Below are 22,087 nucleotides of genomic sequence, written 5' to 3'. Positions count from 1 at the left end.
TATACAGGACTTGGGTGCACATAAGGGCTTGTTCTAAATTCATAGAACAAACTTGCAACTAGGGCTGATTCAATTGATACACTGTAATGGTGGAATGTGACTTCTAGATAACTGAAATAATTAACATGAGCCCCTAAATCTCCTAGATGAACCCAAGTTATCAAGAAAGATTTATCTCTTTTGCAAGCTTAGACTTCATTGCCTAATCAACTTAAACCAATTCTAAATATAATTAATGCATGACCAGAAAGCAAACTGCGAGGCTTAAAAAAATCACCATCCTGTTACAGCAAGATTACTTCTTGATTTCAACAGAAAATACATAATTCTTTATTTGAACCACCAGAAAAACCGAAAGCTGTAGGAGTTTACCAATTATACTTCCTGAAGTTTAGACAGGCAATCCTCAGGGATTGAACCGCAGGTTCTGAGGAAACTCTTGAAGTGAAAGTGATAAAATTACCTGATACACAAACCCATCTCTCTTAATTGTAAGAGTAAATAAGCGTGGTGAATTTCATGCTGATAGCATAGAATGACTCATTTACTGCTCCATATTTAAAACACAGGGACTGTAGCAGAAATGTATTTTCACTAAGCATGGATACAAAATCATTTCCAAGAGGAAATAAAATACCAAAAGTAGCAAATAAGGGGTGGTAAAATTCTAGAGTTTTTTGGTTTTTTTTGACTGGCTGCTGGTAGGTAGATAAACTGTACTTTCATGGCCCTGAGGATTAAAAGCAAGACCTTCCCAAGGCACATTTTTATGAACTCTACAGTGGTGCAGGGGGCTGCAGCTGCTCCGAGGGCTGGTGGCAGGTTCCAAAGGCTCAGCTGTGTGTGGGTGGCAGGTGAGCCCCAGCAGCAACATGGGCGCCACGTGGCAGCTCAAGGAGAAAACTGCAGGAGGAAAGCAACGAACCTTGCGAAAGAAATCCAGCCCTTCTCTGTCTGGCTAAAAGTTGCAAAATCCTGGGGAAGCCAGGGCAAGGAGCACTTTTTCTAAGCAATTCTGTGCTGAGGTTCCAGCACCTCAGGTAGCAGCCAGAGCAAGCACTCTGCACCCTCAAGTGCACCTCCCTAGAAAACAACGCTTTCAGCCCATTTGGACTCCAGTTCCTGATGCCTGAGCTGTCTGAGACAGCTTTGTGCAGCAGAGGTGCACATGCCCTGGGCAGAGCCCTCGCAGTTTCTGAGGCTGCTCAGAAGAACTGAAAAGCCACAGCACGGAAGCAGCCACTCGCTGCTGCAATTTACCACTCCCAGCTGCCAGCACAATCTACTCCGCAGCTTGGGCAGAGTAGCCAGTGCTTTTAAACTCTTTTAAGCCAAATGAAACAGCAAAGCCTAAGGAAAAAATACTCAGAATAAAGTAATAATGCCCCGGTGCAGCCCTGGGGACTGTAAAAGATGAGCAGCAATCTGGCAGGAATGCAGCAGCAAATGCTTAGGCAGGCTGAACTCAGCTCTGCTGCTGGTTTAGCCACTGCAAGTAGAGATGTGTGACCACAACCTCCTGAGGTCAGAGCATGAACCAAGCTGAGAAATACCCCAAAAACGTGGGGGGTTGGCTTTTAATATATTTTTTCAGCCAGGAAGTGTTCATTCCTCTACTCTGCTAATCACAGTTTGATGTAGCTGTAAATGATATTCACCTCTGGCTGCTCCTACCTTTGTCTCTCCCTACATTCTTCTTTCCGGATTTACCTGGGCAAGAGCAGGACCCAGCTGTGCCTGGGTAAAAGAAAGAGAACTACAAATGGCTCAGACCTCCACAAACCAATTCCTGCTCTGTGTCTGAAATCTATCATGAAAGTCAAAAAGTTACTTCAGTTTTAGACTGAGAAACTATTAGTGCATTTATCAGCATTTTATTATCAGCCACTTTGATAATCAGAAAGACACATTTACGGTGGCTAAAATATTAATCATATCTGCTGTGTAAGTCTGATTTAGAATCTGGACTTTGAGAGCACACAGATGCTCTGAGTGCCTGAATACATCAAGGGACTTGTGATGAGGAGCTACCCCAGACCAAGAGAATCTGACTACCAGAGCTTCCCCCAAGAGAGCTCTAGAGGGCACACAACATTCAGATTCGGCACAGAACAGTTTTCAAAATTGCTTTTGGTTTCCTGGAGTTCACAGGTACACCTCTGCACCATTAAAATTTTTCAGAAAACATTAAAAGCATTTTTCTGTGTTCATACAAGATGAAATATATGTCTTCTACGTGCTAAAACTTTCTAAAGTATACTTTTTAAAGTATACAAAGATATAAAATCTACATATAGCACCTTTGCACCACTTCAGTTTTTAAGCTCCACTGGCCTATTTTTATTTTTTGATATTATTTGTAATAGTAGCATGCTCTAAGTAATAATGATTATTTGTTTATAAATGGTTACATACTTTTTACAGCAACTCCATCTTTAAGGGGAGAGCCAAAACATGATCAGCTCCATTCTTTGGGTTTGAGCAGCATAGATTGAAGGCTGAAAACTAGAATTTCCTCAAGTAAGAAGGCAGAAGTTCCATAAGAGTCCCAGTTTTGCATCTCTTGGCTTTCCCCATTTTTGACTGGAAACTGGCATTATTCCTTACTCACAGCAGTTACATGGCAACAATGGACATACCTGCAAGACGTCCCAAGGCATTTATTGCACAATACTAATACCAAAGCCATATAATTCTATTTTAAATATTAATTTCAAGGCTGGTGTGCTGGGGTCATTCTCTTGTGGTGGTGAAAGCACAAATACACACCATAAACAATTGTGAAAAAAAGGCTTTAAGCCAGGATTTACAGCCAGACACCAACACCATGGAGTCATATTTTGATGGGAAATGAATTCCAGAGCTTAATGGTAAAACATGTGCTTCATCCCCTTGGGTGGGCATTTGGGATATAGGATTCTTGCTTGCTAAGCCTAGGAAATAAATTAATGGAAAAAAAGAAATTTCTGCATTTGAATTATGGAGAAAGAACTAGTCAGATAAATTTAAAATGTGCCAAATTTCAAGACTAATTGCTTCAGCTAATATTTCCCTTATTTATGATAATAGACTTCATGTCAGAAAAAGGCCTGTAGAATAAGAGGGAGAAAGGAAGAATCAGACTGAATTATGGAATATTTAATCTAACTTGCTCTAGAAATAGACTTAAAATAGGAATAAAAATAGGGATATAATTCTTAAAAATGACAGTTTATCTGTAGAACAAGCCTATTCTCTTACATTCCATGTAATTTTGCAGAACATTTGCTCTCTTTTAATTCAGTTTTGTAGAAGTCTTGGGGTTTTTTTCATGCAAATACATTGGGATTTTTATATTGAAATCTTCTCCAGTTAAGACTAAAAAACAGCAAAAAATTTCCAGTCCAATAAGCAATAGGAAAAAGAAAATTTTGCCAAGAAGACAGAAAGACTTTTGTTACTGAAAGAAAATTGTGCAGCCCCATAAGCTCTTAGAGGTTTAGCAGACTCTAAGCTGATAGAGAATAGTTTAAAAGCGGTGCAGCTCCCTAAGGACCCGTGGTGCTATTCCAGTACTCAACACTCCACTCAAAGTTTAGGCTTGGGAATTTGAACCAGAACTTTTGAAATTGAGCTCCACTCGTTCCATGTTCCACCTCACATGTACCACCATAAAAAATAGTTTATTGGGCATAAAGCATACTGTGCTGGGACAAACACAAAAAGAACACCTGCCTTTGATTATTATGAGTAGAGACTTAAAAAGAGAGTTTAGAGGGGGAAAAAAAAGGCAACACATTATTTCAAATTGTTTTTAGCTGAATATTTTAAGCTGAGTTTCAACCCCAAAAATTTATCCAGTATTTTGAGAGCAGAGCTGGAAAGCCAACCAAGCATCAGCTGAGATTTGCCTGGCAGAACTGCTCTGTCTTCAGAGTGAGATGTCCCACAGGTCAGTGTGGGATTAGGAATAATCTCACCCCAGTGCCAAGAAGAGAGCTCCATAAGGTGTATGATAGGGGTTAAAACATGCACTGTGACCATAGCAGAGAAACACTTAAAACTTTCCCTCAAATCTGATGTAGCCAAAACATCTGCCTCTCACCCCATAAACGTCCCTACACTTCTGTTCCCTTTATGACAAAGGAATGGGCCTTTTAAGGCACATTTAATAGCCAGCAGCTGTTGGGCTGTCAAATGCCACATCTGGAGAAGCTGTGTGCTGTTAATGTGAGCAGAAACAATTATTCCTTAATACTTTTGCTTAATTTTAAGAATTACACAAATGACAACAAAAGGAGGGCATGTTCTTAATGGAAACACATCTGGTTTTCTCTAAAAACAAGCCAAAAGAAAAAAAAAAAAGGAAAAAAAAAAGAAAAAAAAAAGGGGGGGCCCAGTGATTAAGTGAAGCAGCACCTATAATCCATCCCAGCTCAGTGAGGAAAGGAAAGCTACTGATACACAGGCACTCAGTGTCTCAGTGTTTCACTACTCCCCTCAGGAAATTTGCAACATGCAAGAAGACCATGGCTGTTGGTTTGCATTAAATGATGTTACTTATGTATGTTATTATATTTATGATGTTATCAACTTATGTTACTTTTTTCCTCTATGCCTGGATGTTCCTGTCCCTTGGGAAGTTTCCATGCTGCTGCCTCACTCCTGTACTCTATACAGCCTGTATGTCAGGGAAACAGCATCATCCCCCTTTCACTTGGATCTTCCACTTAATTGACTTAATATTGACTGTCTTCATGATGGACAACATTTGGGCTGCCTTCAAACCTCAGAAAAGCCAATTAAATTATTTCCACCAACTTTCTCAGGCTTCAAAGGAGCCATGAGTGAGTTGCAGACAACTATCTCCCTGGAGAGGCAGCAAGTCGGGCACTGTCACCCAGACTCAGCCCCAAGGCCTCACGTAGCTGCGTGTGGATCACCAGTGGAAAGGGAATTGATTTTTTGCCATGAAAATCAACCAGCTGGAAAGCTTGGCCAAGCAGAGCCACCAAGCAGCACGTGCTGTCTGAGCAGATGAACTCTCCCACTGAAAGGCACACATGCAGAAAGCTGTGGGGAGGTGGCAGGAATGTGTTGAAAGAACTGAAAGCTAAAAGGACACGGAGGGAGGCAAATCTAGATGGTTTTTCAAGTGCTCCCTCTTTTTCTGTGGACGTCAATGCCTAGAAAATCTTGTGCCCCTTTCAGGGCACTTTGCTGGCCTTAGTATGTGCCTTTTTGGAATTATATCCCTTCCACAGCCCCTTCTGGACTGGCTGCTTGGCCTGCAGATTCAGCTGGAGTCCCACAAGTCTGTTCACATCTTACATGTGCTTGTTCTTCTGGAAAGCCGTGACACTGATGCAGTGCAATTGCACAGAGCTGACATTTCTAACTGGTACTTGACACCACTACTCTTTTCAAATCAAACATCACCACAAGCAGCCCATTCTGCCTCCTGCTTCAGCCTGGGCCAGGATGGGGATGCTTCACCAACACCCTGCTGAGCTAGGCTGAGCCTATGGAGGAAATCAAGCCCATGATTCGAGTCTGTGTCTACCACACAGAGCTGAGGTATTTGCAGTGATCTACTAACAGCACGAGCAGGACAGGCAGATGAAAACCATTTGGAAATGCAGCCAGGAAATGTAACATACAGTAGCTGACAGGGGACAACCAGCTCTTGAAGTCAGGTCAGCTCATTGCCTGCTAGGCAGCCTCAGCTGAAAGGCAGAGGACACTCACTGCATCATACTTAATTCTCTCAGAGTTACCACTAGAGCTAATGCTACCTTGTGAAACTGCAGGTGCCCAAAAAAATTTTAACAAAGGAGTTTTTTTCTTGTAACATTAACACAGTACCTTTCCATCTCAACACACTGATGGGGGCACAGCTCCATGCAATCCTCTTCACCTTTCTTCTTCATTTTGAGCTCCTCACAGTGAATCTATCAAGCACAGGGAAGGAAAAAAAAAGGAGTTTTTAAGGGGAAGTAAAAACATCAACAATCTAAGAGGAAAAAGTTAGGTAACTAATTACAGTGAGAACAGATAACAGTGTCTTGTATTTCTATTTTATTCTTCATAAACTACAAATGGTTGACAAGTGAGCCAGGAATCTACTTCTTCCTTCCCAGAACCAGCCACTGTTAAGTCTACCACTGTGTCAGGGACAGTTCTGCAAGGGCAGGAGCAACAATAATCTCTGGCTGCAGTGACAAAAATCTACCCAAGGAACAAAGCTGCCAGCAGTTGCAGGAACACTGGAAGGGTTGCAAAAAGGGCTTTTATTAATGATCATAAAAGAATCTATTATTTTTCATACTCGAGAATTCAAACATCCTCACATTGTCCAAAAAATTCTTATGCTTCATGGAAGTGCCCAGTAAAACTACTGCTCCAAAATTAAGAGAATTTGAGTAATGACTCTGATCTAAATCACTTGGAGAGAAGAGTAAAGGAGCCACATGTAAGTTATTGAGTATGAGTGTGCTGTTCAAGCACTCTGCAAGCTTCTAACAAGCTTCCCTCTGGTCAGGCAAGTTACTCTCCAGCACTGTATTTCCAAAGAGAAGGGAGACAAAAAATCCCAAACCAAGCTCCCAGAGAAAAGGGCTATTACAGGGTAACAGTAAGCAGTCCACATTAAGATAATCCCTTGAAACTAGAGATTTTGAATTAGAACTCCAAACATGAAAAAAGCAGGCATCACCTCTCCATCTCAAGTGGAAGAAGACATTGTACAAAGAGTGAGCCAACATCACCTCATCCAGAGGAATCTTTCTGCTCCTGTGCTGCAGGCTGGTGACAGCCCTGGGTATGTTTCTTCATATACCTCTAGCTCATCAGAAAAGGAGCCCAGAAGCCTTAGTCTTGTCTTTTGAACAAACAATATCATTATGGTAGTTGCTAGAACTGAAAATTTACATGTTTTATAAAACCTATCTTAAGGACCACTGAAATGAAGAGGGGAGCCATCCAGAGCTAAACCTGCTATTTATAAGCAAATCAGTTTTCAATTACAAGTCAGTCTCTTTATTGGTAACATCAACTTAATGTGAAACCACAGCTGAACATTTTATAGAAACCATGCTGCTTCATCTATGTGCAGGGAAGAAATTTAAAGTGAAAGGTTGCCAGCAAAAGATCTGAGGTGTTTGGCATCCCCTGCCCTTCTTAATTCCAATTCCTACAGGCATTTCACACATTCTAAATTCATCTGGTAATCACTAATTACAAGGATCCTATTAAGAAAAATGTCAATTCAGATTCATGTGAAACTTGATTCCAGCTTGTCTGAGTTTTATGAGTGTCTGTTTAATCATTATACAATCACACTGAAGTATGGAAAGCTGCATTTGATTGATTTCAACAGGAGCAGCAGACACTGGGGACTAAGTGAGGACTAAGCCTTATTTTGGAGTGCCTGAACTTGGCCTGCATGTGTCTGACTAAATATAAAATTTGAAAAATATTGACCTTGAATGAACACTCTACTACCACTGAAACAACAACAACAACAACAACAAAAAAAACAACAACAAAAAAAAAACAACAACAACAAAAAAACTGACCCAGAGCACCACAGAATTCAGACTGTTACTCCAGCTCTAATTTGTGCCACTGAGCACAAATTTCACCTGTTTCAGATGTATTTGCCAAACTGGGCACAGTATTGCAGCCTGCATTAAAATGATGCAAGTTAAAAGTCACTGAAAATATGTCACCCATGTTGGTAAGAGTCGTGTAAGACGCAAGCAACATTCTGAAAAACTGGAAAGGAAAAAAATAATGGTGAATGAACAAAAATATATTTATTTAGTTACTGTGTTATTTTCTGGTTCTGCAGTGTGAGCCAGATTTGGGGGCCCTGTTGGGGAGCTCTCTGGGGCTGCAGTGAGGACACTCTGGATTTTCTGTGTCCCTGTTCCACTGAGCCAGGGAAACACAGAAAAAGCTGCTAAAAGCTGACAAGTCCCACATCCCTGTGTGGCCCAGCTGCACACCCAGGCAGCATAAGCATGCATTTCTGCTGCTCACACTGCTGGGGTGGGGGACGTTGTGCAGGTCTCCTGACTCTTAGTCATATGTAGATTTTGCAGCTAAAATCCAAATCCCCGCTTGAGAACCTGAACGAAAGAGATGCAACCCAGCCGTTGTGCCCCATGCAAGTGTTTGTTATTAGGACTACCAGAAGTTTTTATAACCATAATATGCAGTGTAATGCTGTAGGTTTTTATTAGATCTGGCAAACTGAAGCCTAGATGGATAAAATTCAGCTACTTCAAAGAATTAAGGCTCTGTAAAAGAGAAGGTTGTAATGGTCATGTAAAGGATTGCCCAGAATTACATAAATTTTCTGCTTTCTGTCAAGGCTTTTCAGAACAGGAACACCCTGAAGTAAAACAGAATCAGTCCTGCTCACAGATTTATGGGATTTTGCAATAATTGGAAATGCTTGTTAAAAAGTGTGCAGAATTTCCTTGGTGTTCACTCACCAAATTTATCATGGCTCCAAGCTCTAAGTATTTTGGAGATACACCCAGAATAGGTCAAAAAGGCACTTTTTTGGATGGAGTATTAATTTGCATTAGAAACAAGTTTCCCACATAGAAGAAACATATTTGGGGATGAAAAAAATTCACATTGTTCAAGAAAAACAATGAGACTCGCTAATTCTAATGAAATCTTAACTGTAAAATTGATTACAACCAGAGAGGCACTCATCACACTGGTGTTTCAAAATGTTTTCCAAAGTGCTTTTCACAAACATCCTTATTGTAAATGTTAAATCCTGCACTGCTCTTGCCTCATTCTCTTTTTCTTTCCCCAAGTCTAGTTCTAGCTTAAGAGCATCTAATGTTTCCAAACCCTTACTCATTTTACCCAAACTTGCTCAGTAATTCACTTTTATTTAATTTGTACCAAAGCGATATTTTGTAGGAATGCAATGTAAAATGAATGCCAGAGATGAGCCAGACTAAAAGTGCAGAAAAGGGGTAAGGAGATGTTTGGTTTGGTTTTCCTGCCTAGATCAACTCAGTGGTTCAATTTTACAAATGACCACCATCACCAGACATTGTCCCAGTAGAGAGAATTGAAAAGAAACAATATGTCAAATAAATTAAAGTATATGCTAACAAAATTCACACAAGGAATAAACCCACTCATAAATTACCTTTCCAGTAATATACATTTTTGTGTTTTGAAAGCTGCAGGGCCTGTCACAGCCAGGCTGAGTAAACTTACCTCATTTAAGTATTACCCATATTGCAAAATAGCTCCAAAACTAAGTGGAACAAACATCATCACCAGTGCTGTTGATAAACAAGCCAGCAGGTTATTTGTGTGTGGCTGTAGTGTAGGAGGAGTGGGAGGGAGAAATGCATTATTACAGTAAATGTGGTCAAAATGGAAGAACAACCAGAGAAATAAAAGGGCATTTGATGAAAGAGAGCCTAAGCAACACTCAATGAAACTAATCTAAAATGGGAATAAAGCCTTCAAGACTTTTTTGGCATGAAGAAACCAAATTTCTGCCAACTTCCCTTACCTAGATATTCCCAGGTTTGGTTCTCAGAGTAGCACCTGAACCAGCCATTACCCTGCATGTCTGTCTGCCCTTTGCTGAAAATGCAGCTTCATAGACACAAATGCTGCCTAGAAAAAGCCACAAACACAGCAAGATCTGCCAATTGTCTCCTCCCCCATTATTTCCTGATAAAGTGCTGAGACTTCAATATAAGACAGCTTCTACCCAAAATTTTAAATCCAAATATTGATTTTAGCCAAAAATAAAGAGTAGATAGCTTCCTCAGCTCTGTCTTGCCTAATTTCATTTGGATAAAATGAAACTGGTACTGCCCTGTGTGATTCAGGAAGATTTAATGCTGAATATCTTAAGCTGATCTCAATATTAAGTACAATTCTCTTTGATTAAGGTAACAGTAGATTTTGAGCAACAACCCCTGCAAGAACTTAATTCCCAAATGCCGTCCCATGGAGCTGTGATATCCACAACTTGATAAGCAGCGTGGGCTATGCTCCCCCATACTGGTTTTGTGAAAATGCTCCTCTGGACACACACAAATTCCTGTTAGTGGCTTTAAAGCAAAACACTGCTTTAACACAACAGGACCTTATTCAAAATCAATACAACATTTGTTTCTTGAACTGGATCTTAAACAAAAACAATTTGGAGGCATGTTTCTCCCTTTGCCAATCAGCAAATTTCTAAGTATCTTTGAACTGAAGATCTTGAGAAGATCTAAAAGTCAGAAGATGATAAATCCCTTCTTCAAGTTGAAATCAGTTCCACGAATGCCACCAAAAAGCCACCACAGTTGTGCTCAGCCTCGGGTGACATACATTTTAAACATTTACATTTGTCTCAATGTCAGCCACTCCACACGGATATCTGCACAAGTGAGTTTAAAGCACACTGACTCATTTGAAAGGCCACAAAACACGAGCTCAGAGCCAAAAACATCATGACCACACTTCCAACATGCAAAAGAGTCACATAAGAAGTGACCAGAGGAAGTTGCAAATATCATCTCACCAAGCCATCAAAGACACACAGTCTACCTCAAAACACCCTCAGTATTTCTCCTGTTAAAAATGAGACTCCTCATTTTTAATACATTTAGAAGAAATTTTGAATTAATGGCAAATGTTCAGTTCATCTAAAGCCAAGTAGTGCACAGAGGTCTGGGTACAAAGTCCATGATACTTTGAGCACACTTACTGTACACAATTTCTATAGAAGGAAATTGTTAATAGAATACAATTAATTTTTTAAAAACTATATAATATTTTGATAAAATAAAGCCCTCAACAATTTATATCTTTTCAGTGCTATTTTCTCATTATCTCTGTCCAATTGTAATTTGCTCAACAAATTATTTGGAGGTGGGCAAGATGGGAAGGAAGTATTTATTTGTAAAATGCCAACCCGTAAATAATGCAGTAAAAGAAAAGGCTTATTATTATTCATTACCAAAGCACAGATAGGAAGCTTTCAGAAAGATACAATACAGAAATAAAAAGGAAAAATGCTGCAGGATAAAAGCAAGAATAGTAACTATGATATTCACTGATAGCACCTAAAATGTAGGACTTTTGCTGAATAATTTTTAATAGAGATGTCACTGCAGTGAAACTGATGTCCTGATAGGAAAGGACAAAACTTTCTCATACAATCTAAACCAAGAGATAAAAGTTAGGAAGTATCAATTCCACTACTTTGGAATCAAATCTGTGCAGTATAAGGAGGTAGGATATAAAAAAGTAACAGAAAGGAGATTACTCCAAGTACAGAGCTACGTGTCTGCAAAAAAAGGCACAAGACAGCACTAGCTACAAAAAGCAATGCACCAAAAAGAAGGGAAGTTTAACAGCAAGGAGACAAGAAGAGTTGATTTAGAAGAGGAATGCAGCTCTGTTCTATGTAAGATTCATGCCCTCCAAAAAAGCTTCAAAATCCCAGGACAAAAAAAAATAAAAATAATAATAATAAAAAAAAATAGAAAGGACAAAGGAGAAAGCAGAGCCCACAGAAAGGTAGGAACAATCCAACCAGCCAGATGATGCAAAAAATCACTGGCATTGCTTGGCTGGCAGGAACACCAGTCCTAAACAATTCAGAAGCCTATGTTGCTTTCCACTCATTCCAGCACACTTCTGGATATGTGCCAGAAATTTGGACTATGCCAGCAGCATATCACCATGTCTCGAGGATACAGAATTGAGCCAAGGGAAGATGAGAACTTCTGCTTCATTTTAAAAGGGAGGTAGAACAGTCTAGAGCCCTTATAGCTGCCACAGGAGAAACAGAAATGTGCCCTCTGGAAGCAAACAACAGGGGCCCTGGAAAAAGGAGGTTGTAATACTGCAGCTCCAGGTATTCCTTACTCAAGATTAGGATGCATCAAAACTTGTGAGGTGCAGGGTGCAGTTTTAATGACAATTTACAGCCACAAGGTAAGCAAAATATCACCTAGCCCATTCTCAAATGCTTTGTGGATTATTGAAAATAATTTGTAGTAGATGTCCTAATGATAGAACTGCCTAAGGGAATCCTGTGCCTGCTCCAGGCAGAGTCAGCAGCTCAGGGGACATTCCAAACTCCACAGAACAGATGACACTTGCCAAATTCTCAGCAGAAACCTTATCCAAAACGAGGGATTTTGGTCAAACCCAGTATAGGTGCACCAAAACTTTGTACCACTAAATTTACCTAAAAATAACTGTTTAATATAGTCAGTAACATATATGGCAATATATCCTTTACTATTGCTGTACTCTTCAGCTGTACTCTACTATTGTTGGACTCTTGTCCAACTTTATTCAGAAATAAAAGAACATTCCTATAGTCATTCTATATACACAGTAATAAGAAATTACAAAACCACTTAGGAAAAAAATAAACTTTTAAAATATCAGGTTTTGGATTTGTGGTCTATTTGGTAGATGAGAAGGGAAAAGAGGCATATGATTTGACTCTGAGGCTAGGAAGAGACCTACCAGTACAAATTTCCAATGAATGCAGATGTTACTCACCATATTTAAGGAAGGTTTCCGTCTCTGTACTGCCAGGATAGGACATGCCAGTCTCAAATAAAGGCTCTCTGAATCAAATGAGAACTAAGTGGTTTGGAGGCAAACCTGTACCTGTGTATATATATCTCAAGGTTTAACCTACACCCCAGGCTTAAGGGAAACCCCTTTCCTAAAGTCATTCTACCACTGAGTGCACATTCATCTCTCTCAAACACAGCCCACACAGACCTACTTGAAAGCACTGCTTGTAAGAGACCACAGAGGATTCCCTCTCATTCTTCAGATTAGCACGGAGCAGTGACACAACGCTTCGCCCACGCACCAGCAAGAGCTGCTCTGTGGGAAAAGTGGTGGTCGAGCATGGTGGAAAAGCTGCATCAACTCAAATTGAACAGAACACAAATATCAATCTAGAAGCAGAATAATTTACTGTAAGGGGCAAATAGGTCAGGGAGCCATTTCTAGGAATGTATTTTTAATTAGAATTTATTCTAAAGGTTTCTCTTGCAGAATCAGTGCTCAGTTTGACCAGCTACAGTCTCCTCATCAGCAGTGACATTCAGCTCTGCCCCTGACCAGAAACACCACCCTATCATATCTGATTTTCATTCTGAGGAAGAGCGCTGTAGAGGTGAAGGCTGCAGAAATGTCTCCCCTTCACCAGACAAGAAGTGATGCAGCATTTTCAAGAATCTACTATTCATTCCAAGCTATAGCCCACTACACACAGGAGTTGATTAATCAAGTTTCACAGATGATAAAAATTATCATGCTGTCACCTAGAAGTGAAAGATTCATGATAGGTAAGCTCAGAAAAACACTCATCTCTAAGTCTGATTGGTGTATCAGTTTCGGTTTTGATGACAACAAAACCTGTGCAGTTCTGTACCGAGGACTAAAAACCCTGCTGAGATTTTTAGGAGATTCCTGTTTTAACACTCGTGATCTAACTGCCCTGAGAGCATTCCCATTCTACTAGCAGAAACATTTCAGCTGCTCAGGGAAGTAGGGTGGTTCTTTTTCTTTCAAAGCACTTACTCGACTCCTCATATGCACATGGAGAGCAGTCATTTGCAAATTCATGTTCAATTCATTTCATGTTTGTTCAAACAAAACTATTCTGGAGGCATTTGCAATTATAACAGAGGAAACAACAGGCCAGGGTTAGGATCAGGAAACCAAGGTCCAATTCTTTCCCCTGACTTTCCATGAAGGGAACTTAACTGTGTTTGTACCTCCTGGATCAATGTATTAACTGCTGGAGATGCAGGGTGATTTCTCCAGTCTTTTGCAATAGTGTTCCACTCCATATGAAGCATTTACTGTAATTTTCTCAAACAAAATATTAATGACTTCAGTTTGATGGTTCACACATTTATCAACAAGAGCTCAGATTTACTGTCTGCCTGCTTAAAATAAATTTAAAAAATGCAACAGCATCAACATCTTCCACTTCTTGGAACAGCATTCACACTCAACTCCACATCAGTCACTTGTTCTTACCCTGACCTCTTGTTTAATTTTACATAAGTATTTATAAAAAGCTGAACAGCCTCGACAGGGGATGTTTGAAACTCAGGAAAGGCTTAGTGGCAAAGTGCTGGGAGGTGAGTGATACATACTCAAATCCAAGCAGCAAAAGAAATCAAAGCCAAGAGGTAATCCTCTGAAGAAAAATGCTTTTCCCACTGGATGACTGAATAAGAAGGGAATAGCATTAAATATTATTCAGCAATGTATTCACACAGAATACAGTGAATTTAGCCTTCTATATTTTTGGCTTTCACTTCAGTCAAACACAGCTCTCACCTTTGGACTGACCAACATGCTTAATTGCAATGGGACTGGAAATAGTTCAGGGCACGGTTGCCATTTTGTCATTTTTCAGCTCAACAGTGATGGGGCTAAATTAAAACTTTGCATGTGCATAACTCCTGGGTTTATTATCCATCACCTGTTCAACAGATCCACTGTGGTTTCTGCCAGGGACACCAGGAAGAGCCACTTTCCTCCTCATGCAGGACAAGGCAAAGCCAGGACTGTTAAGGCTTTAAGGTCAGGTGCCTTCTTTATGCCACCCCATGAGAGAAGTGACTAAAGATGAGAATTGATTCTGAGAAGCATTCCCTGAATAAAATACAAACCACAAATATTTTAACTGGAGTTCTTCTGAGCCTGGACATTTTCTGTTTTGCTGGGCTACTCCAAGCACTAGCCATGCCCAAAGCAGGCTCGGGCAGGGATGTGATGATCCAGCTGTGCAGCAGAGGTTAACAGGGCACAGCATCCTTCCTGCTTCCAGAGAAAAGGAGAAGAACACATGGGCCCTTCCTTTCCTGTTAACAGCAGCTTCACAGCCCTCTGACTTCAACAATTAGAGGGTTTTCTATTTTACCTCCTGTAAACATTGGTGATACAAAAGTATTGACATTTTCATCACAGCAAGGCAGGCACAACAAAGTGTTTGGTGGAGGCAGAGAAAAGCAGTCAATGGAAAATTTGAAGGGGGAACCCTTTCTTTTAGCCTCCAGTGGAACACTGTGGGGGTACAGCAGAAATCACCTTTTTACCTGACTTTCCCACTGCCCCCATTCAGAAGAAGAAAACCCCTTTGGCTACACCACACAATACTGAATAATAAAAACTTCACTGGTTCTTAGGCATACTCAAACTACTTATCTAGAAAAAGGCCAGGTTGGATGGTTGCCATTCCAATTATTTTATTGTCCACTGTAGAACTGCTTGTTTAGGGGCTTCCCATAGGGGAAAAATAAGGAAATGAGTTAGAGAAAATTTAATATAATGCAAAGACAACAGCTTGAAGTACCAGATCCTTGGTGTCTTGTAAAGGGCTTAATTGACATGTAAGTATTATTCAGGAGAGAAAAGAGCACTACAAAGAAGAAAGAAGATTGGGGAGAAAAAAGAAATTTCAATAGCGCTCAAAACATTTGGGGATTCCAGTATTCTGGAGAGGCAACTTAAGACAGATTTTCTGCCCAGAAATGTTCTGAGATTTAGCATGAAACTGATACTTTGATACCATACTTAAGGCATTAGGAGATGGTTCTGCTGCAACAAGGCAGCCTGCTTCCCTCCACACAAGCCTTACTTACTCCCTGGCTGTCTGCAGCTGTCCTTCTCCCTCTCTGGTGCATGAATGAGAACTGCTCCCACGCACTCAGGGCTTTCTCAAGCTAGAATTCTCTCTTCAGCTTCACTTATAAATAGGCTGTCTGCTCTTTTTTAGTTACCTATGTATTGAACAGGTTAACATCAGATCAAGAAGTAGCAGTGAGACAGCCAGTCCCAGGTGTCAGGTTTTTGAGGTGAACTAAACACTTAAAGGTGAGGTTCTCTCTTATCTGTACTTCATACAGTATAAAATTATATTTTTGTGCTCACAGAAATGGCTTTCTGAGGGAGGGAGATGCTGCTGCCTAGCTCTATCCTAAATTTTAGTGAGCTGCTTTTAGTTTGGACTAAAACAGCTTTTGCCTGAGATGTATTAAAAGTCAAGGCACTTCCCACTCATTTTGTTCCTGCTTACTGCGTGGCTTTACTGCTTAGCTGTGAACAGAAGACCACCCACAGCAAAATCTCTCTTCCTTATGGAAAAATTGGAAATGCCACAGCTCTTTTATGAGGTCTTAAATGGTGATTCTATGAATTCTTTACTTTTACTCAAATATATTATGCTATTTCGCTGGATTTTCCTGAAGATGCTCATGAAGTTGATATAACATCAAATATGAAAACAGGCTTTACATCAGGCCAGCAGCAGTTTCCAGCAGGAACAAAGTTTGTGGGATCATGGGAACATCTCTTTTCTGTGTTTGTGGGAACATCCCTTCTATGACATTTGTCAACCCCATGAAGTTTAAGCATGCAGCATAGTGTCAGGAAGGTTTGACTACAAAACTTTTTTTCTTAGCAATAAGGCCACCTTGAGCTGGTTTCCCACTCACTGGTCTCCACCACTCCAGTTTTTACTGAAATACTGCAGTGTTTAAATTCTGGTCCAAATTTGAATTAAACCTAATTTTAAGCAGTGTCTAAATCCTCCAAGAAATAATTTTATCTTTCTGCACCAACTTCTGAGAGATTTCCTCCCTATCCAAACACACCTTCACCTGCTTGCCAATTAGTAAGAGACAAAAGTCAGTCCTGGAGCTATACTAAATTTACTACTCTCTAAGTCAATGAAATCTTAAAGTAAAGTTTAGTGGTTTGACAGAAAAGTGACCTTTACTACATGGAGACTACTACATGGTATTTTTGCAGGAAGCAAAAGCATTTTCATGCAGATTCAGGGACTGCCAAAACCTGCAAGTTGCAGACACTTCCTTGCCTTTTGCTGTTTCTTGGCTGAGCTGCAAAAATAAAATCAGACACAGATCCCAGAGGACTCAGAATTTTCTCAATAATTTGATCTACCACAAAACTAAGTTTTTCTGGTCTCTGATTTTTATCTCAGCAGCAAGGAGTGCAATGAGCTACTATGTTCACCCAGAACAGTGGATACTTCTACAGACAGGGCTGAGAATGGAATAACATGATAGACAACAACATGAATATGGCTTAAAAGTGAAAGGAAAAAAGAAGAGAAGGAAGAAAAGGAAGAAAGGAAATAACTCTGATGTACCCAGTGAGAGATGGTGTTTGCCCTCAGTACAGGTGGCTGAATAGAGGAAGATGCCTCCACCTGGTTTGCAGCTGACCAAGGCAAAGAGAAATGAGGCTATCTCAGAGGAGGTACCCTGGCTGTTGGTGGACAGAAGGAAAGGTACCTTGGAGGAGAGGAAGGTGGGGAGATGTGATATTTACATTTCAGATGAGAATTGTACTCTTTCCCAGCTTCTTTGGAGGACTGATGACCTTTCCACAAGCACCAGCATTCATCATAGCACTGAAGCAGAAGCTGTCCACCCGACCCTCCCCATGAAGCATATGAATCTAATATTTCCCTTTTTGTGAAAACAAGAGTAATACCTGCTTACAACTCTGCAATATTGTTCTCCAAGTGTGTGGTAAAGCTAATAACCACACAAGAGAGAGCTTTTTTGTTGTTAGAAGCCAGATCCAAATATTCCTAATGCAGCTCTCTATCACATAAGCCTGAAGACACACACACACACACAGATCTATAAAGGCAAACACTCCTATATATCCTACAAGCAAACTGCCTTAGAGCTGTTTCCTGTTACCAAACAAAAGGACTATAAAAATGAAGGAACTCCTGATCTTAGGCTGCTATTTCCACCTCATATGACCTTAATTTTATGGAAACTGTACCCTTGTGTTATTTATATTTTACTCATAAAACATAGACAGAGGCAATGTATAGGCATTGGGGAACAATCAAGTAAAATATAAAACTTCTTTGAACATCAAACAAAAAAGTTGTTAAAATGATTAATTTTTAAAAATGATGTAAGGAAAAGCCATTTGCTGGAGTGGAGATAAGGTGGGTTTGTTTTTTTTTTTTTATTTTCTATTTTCCTTTAAGAAAAATAAAGGAAAAAAACAAGTTATTGGAGCACTGAAATGTTGTAGCAAACAAAGTTCTACTTCCCCAGCAATTATAACCTATGAAAAACATTAAACACTGAGGATTGTTTTATAATGTAGGGATATTTATCCACCTATTACTCATGACCTTACTCTAAGCTTCTGCAGTTCTCTGTGCATCCTATTTTGAAGGAAGCCTTAAACCACAGCAGAGTGCCTGTAAGTCTGACAGATTACTACTTGTAAGTCTTCTGAATGTTTGCAAGCATTCAAGGTTAGTTCAACCTAAACTCCTAAAAGAGCATATTCAGCCTTTGGTCCTGTTACTTGAGAGCTAACAGGATTGGCAGCCAACCAGGCATTATACGGAATTGCTACAGGATTCTGAGTCTTCAGCATTAAGTACCGTTGGAAAGATGCAAACCCAAAAGCATTTTGGGGATTGAGGCATGGAGCTGTGTCCTCCTATTCAGCACAGGCACTTCTGTCAGGAAGTTAGGAACTGACTGTCTCCCAGTCTGGTTCAGACCAAGGCCCTTTCCAAGCATGCTTCCTAAGGAAATCCCCCCACCTTCAGCTCAGAGTGGTTTTTTAACTGCTCCTTTTCTTACAGCATTAGTCAAAGACTATGGGAAACTGTACATCTTTGTGGCTTTTATTAACTTATTTCCTTTCCAGCAATATGCTGTAAAACCAGTAGTGAGACTCTCTTTAAACTCGAGTCTTACTGTGGCACTATCAGCAGCCTCATGGTCCTTTTCAATGCTCATTAACCACAGCCTTCTATATCTTAATATTGAACACATTGATACAAAATGCCTTTAAATGGTACCTTTTGTAATTCGGGGGTTTGTTTTTCTGTAGCCTGTAGAAGTTCTCAGATGAATTCTGAAAATAAGGAAGGAAATCCAGAGATGAAAGAGGGTGCAAAGTCATCATTCAGATGATAGACCTGGATTACCTGCATTCCTGACAAGACCAAAGCCTACCTCAAATTACAATCTTCATCTTCCATGTGCACACACGGGGATTTGGAAATTGGTCAAAACTCCAGCATGACAGAGTTCTGCAGCAGTTACTTCAGATGAAAGAAAGTGATAGACTATGGTTTCAGAACACTGAAGCTTAAAGCAGCAGGGCTAAACCAACAGTAACACAGAGAAGAGGATAGACAGAATTACAACGAAGGAAGAAAACTGAAACCAATATTCCAAGTCTAAAACAGTAATTCTTAAAGCAAGCCAGTTTTGAATTCCTAATGAACATACACAGACACATACAAAAGCCCAAACCAAACTATGCTTCTTGCTGAATAGATTTTAATATCCTTTGCTGGAAACACACAAACTATTATTGTTTGGAGGTTGTTTTTTGCTTCTTTATGCTTAGCTTCAGAGATACAGAACTGCTTTTCAGCTAGAGATGGGTTTTGCTCCACTAGACTTCTAAGCTGCTTACTTGTTACTGGAATTGCCATTAGGTCCCTAGTAAACAAATTAGCAGCAACACTGCTTGCTCACCCTACAACTCCCCCAGACCTTTCTCTGCTTTCAACTGCAACCTACGCAATGGAACAGGATTCTATTTTAGCAATAATACAATTTCATAGTTAGAATCCCCTTCAGTTTGAAGAAAACAGCAGCAGTGACTCATCACAAGGCATTTTTTTTTTAAAAAGGGGATTTCCTACTGAAGTAAAGCACCAATGAACATCACAGGAGGCAAAAATCATCAAAGATCACAGTAAAAAGGGAGGCCAAGGATTCCTCAGGGAGGCAATACAACTACAGAAAAAAATGGCTTTTATTTCAGCTGAAGACTCATAACCCAAACTGGATTTGTTATTCTAGACACACAAACCGGAGCGTGAGGTTTCACTCTGAAACCCAGCCGAGCCAACACAGAGCTGCTTTCAGCAGCCAGCAGTGGTTTTGGAGCTTTTGATTCATTCTGGATTCTGGCAGGGACAGAGCCATCATACACATCATATTCAATATGGTACCTGACAGAGAACTAGGCTTGGTTTAACTGCTGAACCAGGGACTAGAGGGAAATGCTATCATTCCCCAATACCTGGGCTCCTTCCATGAGTCACAGCCACGCACTTGGCTGCTTTCAGTAAGTATGAAGGTCACTTTCAAGTTACTGTTTCTAGTAAAGATAAACTGCGCTGCACAGTGAAGGCAGGAGAGTGGTTGCAAACTACGTGGGCTGTTTCCTACGTAGGCCGTTCACAGGAAGGGGCTGCCTCTTGCCTTGAACACAGATGCCAGCCATCAGGATTTTTAATAACTAGGTGTTTGCCCAGTGGGTGAGGCTTTCAGAGCACTGGCATACCAGGACATTTGCAGTGGCATCACGTTTTTGGGGAAAGATCAGCAGGAAGAGCCTGAACCCAGGGTTATTCTGCCACTGGACCACAATGCGACCTCAGCAAGTCACAGCTCCTGTCTGCTTCAGTCCAGGAGAGAATGAAAACTGCCCAGCTTCATGGCCCTCCTGCACTCAGCCCCCCAACAAGAGCTGCTTTAGGTATCAGCTTTGTACTAAGTTTGGCTACAAAAGTTCTAATTCTTCACTACAGAGTGATGGAAACTGGAGGTAACACCAGCAGGCCAGTCTGTCTTCTGCCTCTGCCTTCTACCTATGCTATCTGCATACAAAATAAACCACCACAAAGCTGAACAACGATTCTAATATCTCACTTTTGAATGCCAGGCATGGAAAGCAAGATGGAAGCAGGCAGTATCAACACACATGAATTAAAAGGAAAGCAATATAAGGGGTATAAAACAGCTTCATTTCTCCACAGGAGCTAGAGAAGACCTGGCCTAAACCTCCCCTAACTTGTTTGTGTATTATTAATTACTATATAAATTAGAGATTAAACTCACCCCTTTGTAAAGCTGTTATTCTTGCACAGCAGAGTTTTGTGGAAGGTCTCTGAATAGAAGAGGTCCTCTGGACTGACTCATAGATTCAGGTGTTAGAGACCCCTTTACGCCTTTCTCAGGCTCAGCTGGCCCAGTGCTTCCATCTAGGGAAAAGTCATGGAAACAAAGAACACTCTCAATGGAATCAAGGGCATCAATTAAAGGACTAATCACACAACTCCACAGAAGCCTGCAGTGGCTTAGAGAGGTGTAGAAAGCCAGAGGCACCAGGCATGCAAGGGAAGGAAAGGCTAAGTGTTTAGACAAAAAAAAAAAAAATCAGTTCAGCTGGGCTGTGTTGGAAGACAGCCCACAGCATTTTCTAGACATCTCCCATTCCTCCTTCTCATTTAGTAAAGAAAGGATCAAGCTAAATTTCCATTCATTATACTTATGTACAGGCAGAAGAAATTTTCTTCTGCAAGTAAGAAACAGTTAATCTTTTGCAAATCTCTTTTCAGTCCTCTTTCCCAAATTCTCTTCATGGAGCAATTTCTTGCTACATCTTCACACCCACAGGCCCAGCAATAAAAATTCAAATTTTTATTTGGTTCAGCTTATTTCAATTTGGTTAAATTTTTTCTAAAAAACTGGTCTGTCTCAAAAAAAAATCTGCTTTGTTCCCCCAGGGTTAGCTGGGATTCATCTTCTAACCAGCACAAGGCATTTTGAAATGCCAGATGGGTGAATCTGCAACCAGCATAGAACTTTAAGAACACAAAAGAGATCAATTTTTTTACGTTCACTACAGTAGATTTTGGTTACCCACAGTTTGGCCATTTCCACAAAATGAGAGCAGGCAACAGGAAACAAATCTTTCAACCCATCTAGCCAAAACAGTTATCCAGTATCTTACCAATAGGAAGAAACATCTTACCAGTAGGTGAAAATCGCCAGAAGGTTCTAAGAATGAATTATTGGATAATGAAATATTGATTAAAGTTCTCTAAATACTCTATTTTGAACAGAATTTTTAAAATTGTTTGAGATATTTCTCCTGGCCAGTTTTTCCTCAGAACATCAAACATTTACCAGGCAGGACAACGAGCTGTGTACTGAGTACATCTAAATCATGCCAGCTGCAGCTGATTTGCAACATT

General features: G+C 40.3%; 1 protein-coding gene across 6 annotated transcripts in view; it reads right to left on the bottom strand.

The window, feature by feature from the left end:
- The window catches only part of TNIP3 (TNFAIP3 interacting protein 3), a 48,752-nt gene extending 26,665 nt beyond the window's left edge, over positions 1-22,087 (bottom strand). For 3 of the 6 annotated variants that reach the window (XM_085578324.1, XM_085578323.1, XM_085578325.1), the window contains exon 1: positions 1-22,087. This exon is cut by the window's left edge. Coding sequence is in view for 2 of the 6 variants with exons in the window: in XM_085578319.1 (XP_085434445.1) it covers positions 5,845-5,909 (65 nt within the window). In the remaining 4 variants the exon portion in view is untranslated. The other 3 variants (XM_085578319.1, XM_085578322.1, XM_085578320.1) reach the window with 3 other exon arrangements.

This window comes from Lonchura striata, chromosome 4 (assembly GCF_050655825.1).
Source record: "Lonchura striata isolate lonStrDom1 chromosome 4, ASM5065582v1, whole genome shotgun sequence".
NCBI classification, from domain to species: domain Eukaryota; kingdom Metazoa; phylum Chordata; class Aves; order Passeriformes; family Estrildidae; genus Lonchura; species Lonchura striata.
The sequence above is the reverse complement of the archived record's forward strand: the minus strand, read 5'-3'. Positions and strand labels throughout refer to the sequence as shown.